The 8,021-nt window shown below is 35.0% G+C and overlaps 1 protein-coding gene across 1 annotated transcript; it reads right to left on the bottom strand.

Annotated features, from left to right (window-relative positions):
* Positions 1 to 4,625: 4,625 nt before the first annotated feature.
* On the bottom strand, positions 4,626 to 5,166 carry LOC113700888 (cytochrome P450 81Q32-like). Its single transcript, XM_072060180.1, has 2 exons — positions 5,133 to 5,166; positions 4,626 to 5,026 (listed from the first exon to the last, which is right to left on the bottom strand). The coding sequence occupies exons 1-2, from the start codon at positions 5,164 to 5,166 to the stop codon at positions 4,626 to 4,628; spliced, it is 435 nt and encodes a 144-aa protein (XP_071916281.1).
* Positions 5,167 to 8,021: the final 2,855 nt, after the last annotated feature.

Genomic DNA, 8,021 nt, shown 5'->3' with positions numbered 1-8,021 from the left:
AAATTCTTCTGTTTGAGCCTAATGCTGCTATGTAACTTTCCAATTGCAGTGGCAAACACATTCATGCGTTAAGCAAACCAACGTTAGCTAGCATAATCTGTTTCAATGTTGAATAATCTTTATATATGGATTTATAATCCCAATTTGTGAAATCTGCATATACGTGAGGTACACTTTCTGTTCCCAATTTGTGCATCTAAGTAAGAATAATACAGAAAAGGGTAAGTTGCTTCTATTTTTTCTCAACAAAAGCCATCACTGGATTGATGGATATGTTGAAACATACAACAGCGGTTTTGCAACAAATATTTATTGAGACACAAACCAGTTTGTGTTACTCTTCAACAGAGAAAGGCCATAGGACTCAGTTGTAAAATTTTGCGTCAATACTTGACCTCTATAATTTGCATAATTGAGATGTGAAAAGCATGTTTCATTGACATTGAGATGTAGAAGTAGCTTTAAATATCTGAAAACATGGGTCTTTCTCCACTTTATTCTGCTGAAAACAGTTTTATTCTTCTTTTTTTTTTTCGAAACGGTAGATGATTGTATTACTAGACAAAAGCTGTACAAGTGCGAGCAAAGGCTCGATTGAACTTTACAAGTAGCAAAGCTACCACTAAGGAAACCAATGTTCCTCATCAAAAATAATGCCCAAGGCATGAATGCTAAGCTTGGAGCTTAGTTGAGTCTTATCCTTTTTATGCCCAAGGCACTTGGAAAACAGTTTTATTCTTCACTAAGCAGTATTCTAAAGGAAGCAAATTTTCCTAAAGTTTTTTCCTTTTTTAATGTTGTTTCATGACCTATTTTCCATTTTAACAGGTGAATTGCTCGAACTGATCAAAATGACAAATCAGAGAAACTAGATGACCTTTTTTGTTGGGTGATATATATGCCTCTTCATTCAACTGAAGTAGTATTGCCTTTTCCAGCACTTGACAATGATGAAGACTGAAGCATTCATTGTTTCTTCTTGATTTGGAGTGATCATTCCACTCATCAGGTTAGCTATAAAATTACTCCTATCCCTTCTTCATCTGTACATACGTTGAATCAGTTCGATCAATTTCTGGAGCTTCCAGATTATTTGGTTTGAACTTAATGCAGCCGTGTTACTCTGTCATTGCAGGGGCAAGCGCAGTCATGCAGTCTATCGATCCAACATTATCCATGATAATCTATTTGTAAAATGTTCTCCATGCTCTTTTCTGGTTTGATGTTTGATAGTGTTTATACTTTATGATCCATCAAAATCTGTTTGTAAAATGTTCTCCATGCTCTTTTCTGGTTTGATGTTTAACAGTGAAAATTGTGATATTCTATACCACGTAACTTGTGAAAGGCACTTGGTCATATCGCTTTTAACATAGCTTAAAGGCTCTTGGCATCTTCTCTATTCTGTAATTGTGAAATTCTATACCATGGAACTTCTTTAAAACAAGAAGATTTAGAAAATGGAGAAAACCATAAGCTAGCAATCATTTAAGACCAAAACTAAAGTTGACACACAAACCAGCGCATGAATGTTGCGATGACTAATGAGCAAAAAAGGAGCAGAATGCCAGGTGAAAATTGATATCATATATCTGTGATCCAAAAATATGCACGGTTTCCTCTCTTTTCGTTTCAGGCCTTCTTTCTTTGATTGGGGGTTTCTTTCATTTCTAACTGTCTGACTTTGGGCTTTGATTTATTGCATTTATTACTTCTAGGTCAAAATGTTTAAGTGGCCTTCAAACTATTGCAAAATTAAACTTTTAACCTTCCAACTATTAATTGATAAGTTTTAACCCTTCAACTAATTAAAACATATAATCCTAACCCTTCCATCAACTTGGTTCGTTATGTTTAACAAAAATAGCACGATGTGCGCAGCAATGGCACTCAAACTATTGTAATGTTCAACTTTTGTCTCTCCAACTATTAATTGATGAATTTTACCCCTTCAACTAAATAGAACGTATAATCTTGACCCATGCATCAACTCGAGTCATCACGCTGAACAGAAACATCACCATGTGCATGACGGGGCATAATCGAGGGGCATTTTCATCCTCACAAGACATGTGCTAGGGTAAAATTGTTTTACCCCTATTTGAATCAAACTAATTTACCAAATTTCCCATTGCTCAAGTTGAGCAAAATTAATTGAAAACCAAAATCCTAAGCAAAGAAATTCTAGCAAGGATAGGCAACTTAAATATTGACTTGCGTTTATTGGAATTTAACTCATTTTTCGATGTTATTCTAGGTTTGTTCGATTCATATGCTTTTCTTAATGACATAAATCTAGCACACAATTCATTTTTTTGGGAATATTCCAATAAGCCTTGGTTCCTTTTCAAAATTGAATTTACTAAATCTCTCAGATAATCAATTTTCAGCTTTACATTACTGCATCTAAACCTTCTTGATTTATCAAATAATAGGTTGGTTGGTCACATTTCGGATTCTTCATCAATAGATGTTTCTATTCGATATAATAACTCAAGTTAACGAAAATACTAGAATTGTACATTTTAATTAGTTGATGGGTTAAAACTTATCAGTTGGAGCGCCAAAAGTTGAATTTTGTAACAATTTGAGGGCCATTGAGGCATTTTGCTTATCTCATGAACCCTATAACTCTGTTAGAGATAATGACTCAAGTTGATGGAATGACCAGAATTATATGTTTTAATTAGTTTGGAGAGTTAAAACTTATTAGTTAACAACTAGAGGGCCAAAAGTTAAATTTGATAATAGTTTGAGGGCCATTGATACATTTTACTCAGCTCTTACTTCAACTGGTTTCTTATATAAGTTTTTGTTTTTTATTTTGCACTTAAACTCCCTTTCCTACACCCGAATTGTTTTAAAATCCCAACATTATATTAAGTTACCCTAACCACCGTAACAATTATTGGAAAAAGATTTAGAAGATAAAATACCAAAATTTATAAAACTAAGATATTCTAAAAATTATATTTGCACCTAAAGACCCCTTTGATCCATTTTGAATGCGCCAACCTTGTATTAAATCACCCTTGCTATTCTAATAGTTTTTGGCAAAAAAGTTTAGAAGAGAAAAACCCAAAATCCATAAAAGAACGGCTATCCTAACAATTATTTTTCACTTAAACAGTCCCTTCCCCCAACTTTTGATTCTCCTATGCCAACCTTATATTAACTGAACTCCCCTATTCTAACAATTGTTTGTGGGAAAATAAAAAATGGCAGGGAAAACAACAATCAATGGCTATTCGAAAGATTATTTTTTTCGCTTACCCCAAATTTTAGTCCTCTTATGCTAAATCTATATGAGATACCCCTCACTCAAATGCTCAGGTGGATTTCTTATGAGTGCTACATCAAGGATGACATGAAAAAAACATATGATACATGATAGCATTGGATAATTCTAAGTGGCAAATATCATATCTTGCAAAGATACAAAACTACTGAAGATAAAGTGATTAATCTAAACCGATCCTCTTTTCTTGCATAAGTTACTGCCATATCTTCACTCAAATGTCACAAATCGTGTTCAGTGAGTATAGTTCAAATGTAATGAAATTTCAATCATAGACAGTAGTCAAGGGGATAAAGAAGATGTATCTTAATATATGTATTGCAACCATAATAATCAATTTAACTGTAAATGGTCCAGCAATAGGGGCCTGGACACCAAATCTTGGCACTGCTTACAAATATGGCAACTACTAGGCAAAAGGTGAGGTTGAACTTGTTTGAAAGCTTAAGAGTGCTATCTCTTATGCCTGTAAAGAGTCATTGGAAGCCACTACACTATTCACGCCCTATCAATTCCACTTATAACAACTGTGCTAGCAATCCATTTACATATCCAAGGTGTTCCGATGAAATGAAAAAACAAGAATCAGCAGTCAAATTTCCATTTTGCACGCATAGTTGTTGGCTAGACAACTACTAAACATTTATGTTTTGGTGTGTGTGTGTGTGTTTTGGGAGAGGAGGGAGGGGGGGGAGAATTATAGAGCCTACCATCATGGAGTTCAGGACATTATACTACAACAAATAGTTACGGTGGACTAGCATATGCATGTATATCCACTTATTTGCAGCTTTTTAGGAAAAGATAAATCAGTCTTTATGACTTTTAGCATCTTGTGTAGTTTTGCACATCATAATCAACTCACTCTCCAGCCGTGTGAGTAAATAGCTCATGCGGTCTTGAGATTGTAAGGCAATAAAGCAGTTGATATATCGCTTTCCTTGTGGAGTGTGAAAATTTCTGACGTCTCTTTCTACATATGTTCCTCAAGCAATCTCCTATGTTTGAAAAACTGGAAAAAAATAAGTATTAAATCATTTCTGGCCAACAAATGACAATTATCATATACTTATTAACATGACTGGAGTAAAAGGCGAGGCAACATGCAGTTACTTGTACGCATTCCATTAACTATTAACAAGTTTTGGTCCTCAATCTCTATAGTGTATGCGTGAAATTATCTCCAATCTATTTCGAAAATCAATTTTGGTCCCCAATTTATTCAATTTTGCGCTAAAGTGGACAATTGACGGAATCTCTTCAATTTCAATCGGAACTAAGTCACGTGAGATCACGTGCCGGCACCTAAAACCCCTTTTTCAATTTTTTAATTTCTAAAACATGTTTTTTCTAGTGGCTTGGCTTTTGGTATGGACACTCTTGTCCCTTCAGCCAGATCAATCTCCTTCTCGCTAATTCTTTTCCAATCAAAACTCTGAATTAGAGATCCCAAGGCCAAACCCACCACCCGCTGTGCTAGGCCAGAACCAGGGCAAGATCTCCTTCCCATCCCCAATGGAATCAGCTTTGATGGCTGAACCTGCAAGCCTTTGAATCTCTCTGGCTTGAAGATTGTTGGATCATCCCAAACGTTTGGGTCCTTGTGAACTGCCCATGAATTAACTAGCAAAATTGTGCCTCGCGGAATATTGTATCCCCCAATTTTACAGTCATCGGACGACTCATGTGGTACTAGCATTGGTGCTGCTGGGTAACACCGAAGTGTTTCTGAAATAATGTTATGAAGATAAGGAAGATTGGATAGATCATGTTCGTCGACCAATCGATCAGTCCCTACTTGAGCATCCAATTCAGCTCAAGCTTTCTCTAGCACCTCGGGATGGTTGAGCAAAAGAGACAAGGCCCATTCTATAGACACCGATGAAGTGTTTGTTCCAGCTGTAAGCATGACCTACCAATAATATACTAGTGGTTCCATTGAATACTCATTCCATTTCAATGGTGAAGAATGGCTAATAGGGAAAGAATATACTTACCAGTATAATCTCTTTGATGATTTGGTCCGTATAATCCCTTTGATTTCTAATTATTATCATCCGCTCTTCTCTCATGTGGTCTTGGGATTGTAAGGCAATAGAGCAGTTGATATATCGCTTTCTTTGTGGAGTGTGAAAATTTCTGACATCTCTCTTTCTACATATGTTCCTCAAGCAATCTCCTATGTTTGAAAAACTGGAAAAAAAGTAAGTATTAAATCATTTCTGGCCAACAAATGACAATTATCATATACTTATTAACATGACTGGAGTAAAAGGCGAGGCAACATGCAGTTACTTATATGCATTCCGTTAACTATTAACAAGTTTTTCCAAATGACACTAAGTGGCAGCATTTTACTTCGGGTGCTTTCCTACCTTAACTACGTAATAGGAAGAAGACTAAACTGATTAGCCCAGTGACGGGTTTTTACTTTAAGTGCAAGTTTAATTCCGAATTTACACCCGTTGGACTGCAAGTATACAGGTCGCAATTGTAGTACAAGATGTGTATCGGGTCGATCCCACGATGAGCAATTAAAACAATTATTAGATACTAATTTACTCTATTATTTAGACTTACAATTAATTTGAGCAGAAACTTCAGAATTTAATTCAACTACAAAAATTCTTAAATAGATAAATGCAATTTCACAATAGAAGTAGAATTCACTAAATATTAAGATCTAGGGATGTAGATTCCACATATAACACAAAAGATCTAAAACGAATGAATTTAACACTTGTTACTGCTCTTGTTTAACCAAGGATTCATTTCCAACAATACCAAAATCACATTTTCATGATAATAATGGGTTAAAACAGATTAGTTTTTCCTAATCTCTTGGAAAATACTAAATCTGTTTTGTGCATACCTGAAATATAGATTTTATCCACTTGAATGTATTTCTATTCTCATGAATATACTACTCAAGCTCTACTTATGTCATTCCATTATTTTTACTATTTCTCAATGAGTAAAAACAACTATAAACCTGCTATTGGTGATCAAGCAACAACAAGTAATCCAACATACACAAGTAGATAAGTTAATACAAGACATAACAAGCATAAATCACAATCACTTCATATCATTTGGCCATAAGCTTCATCTACTCCCTAGATAAAGGAAATTAGCTACTCATGAATGATTTAACAATCAAACTCACAAGTTTATTAATGCAAAATATCATGAAGTACAAGTATAAGAAAGGTAAAAGAAAGCTTAGCCAATTGAAGGTAAAGCTCTCCAATTCCTGCTATGTTCTTGTACAAGATGGTTACAAGTGAAAAACCAAATGCTTCTCTAAGAACTCTTAACTAGAGAGAAAACTTGTTGCAAGAAGGAAAACTAGCTACGTATGGTAATGCCTGGCTTCTCCCCTATGTTTCTGCATAAAAGGTGGTAGAAATTCCATTCCTCTCACTTCATAATTTCCTCCACTCAGATTTTGTAAAAAGAAGTCAAAGATATGATGTTTCCTTTTTGTCCACACTCATTTGGTCTTCTCTTTTATTGCAGAAGCATGTGCACCGAATTCCCTTGCATCTTATAGCTGGAAAGTGGTATGAACACAAGAGAATTGACCGAGTCAAATTGCAGAATTTCGGCTATAAAACGCACCTAGATAAAACGCGGCATGAACTCGCTTTTTCTCTACTCGCGTTTTCACTCTGGCCTTATTTCAACTGTGATTTTCTCCATGATAAAGGCCAAACTAGCTTTTGTGCAAAACACAAAAGTTGTAGCCCTTTGAGTTAGATTTCCAATGCTTCAAGAATCATCCAAATAGGAGCTTTGTAACCTGAGATATGATCGAAATACTGTCACCTGTTCAAACCTCTGTTTTAACTTCCGACCACAGAATGCAGCTTCTGTATTCCAACGTTTTGCCCATGAAGATGGCAGAAATGGATTTCAATGTCTTCATACGAATTGTAGGTCTCTTTCTTAGCTTTAAAATGGTATAAAGATCACCTCAATCCGATAAGTGTAGCTCCAGATATGGTCAAAATACTGAAGAGTGTCAAAACTGACTTGTATTGCATTTCCTCACTTGAACGTTTTTCACTTCATTCTTCTTGTTGCCACTTGAATTCATCACCAAATCTCTATTTTTTACCTCATTTGACATCCTTTGGTGATTGAATCATCATTCCTGCATAAAAATGAAGTTTTTACCATTAAAATCAATAGAAATGCAATATTATCCACTTTTACCAAAAATATATAATTTTACCAAAAACCTCTTTATTTTATTTATAAAACTAAATAATCAACTCAAAATTAACTAATAAAATGCACTTAAAAATACGTAAAATAAACTCTTATCACCCAGCATTTCACGAACAGGGAAAGAGACTCAACGTTGCCAAAATGCCTTTTTACATATACAAGGCCACAAACAAATGCTATACAGTTTCTCAATGCCAACACCCGCACACGCCTGACCTTTCCCTCTCACCAAGCCCCCACACAACAAAACAAAAAATAGAAACCAAAGAACAGCATTAATAACAAATAACCAGCAAAGAAAACAAAAAGTAGGAAATTGATTTAGTGGGCATATTCGCCCAATTACAATTGCTTTTCATTTCTTTTTTGGCCACGAATAAAATTTACTATACAAAGCCTCAAAATCAGGACATGCTTGATTAAAAGATGTGATATGGATGAAGTGTTTGTGCACAGTATAACTATATCGAGAAAGTCAGAACAGAAAAGG

This window comes from Coffea arabica, chromosome 7e (assembly GCF_036785885.1).
Source record: "Coffea arabica cultivar ET-39 chromosome 7e, Coffea Arabica ET-39 HiFi, whole genome shotgun sequence".
Classification (NCBI taxonomy): domain Eukaryota; kingdom Viridiplantae; phylum Streptophyta; class Magnoliopsida; order Gentianales; family Rubiaceae; genus Coffea; species Coffea arabica.
The sequence above is the reverse complement of the archived record's forward strand: the minus strand, read 5'-3'. Positions and strand labels throughout refer to the sequence as shown.

Coding starts and splice junctions, on each gene's coding strand:
- LOC113700888 (XM_072060180.1), bottom strand. CDS start 5,166: ATGGGCCTTGTCTCTTTTGCTCAACCATCCCGAG. Junction 5,027..5,132: donor TTTTGCTCAACCATCCCGAG/GTGCTAGAGAAA, acceptor ACATTATTTCAG/AAACACTTCGGTGTTACCCA.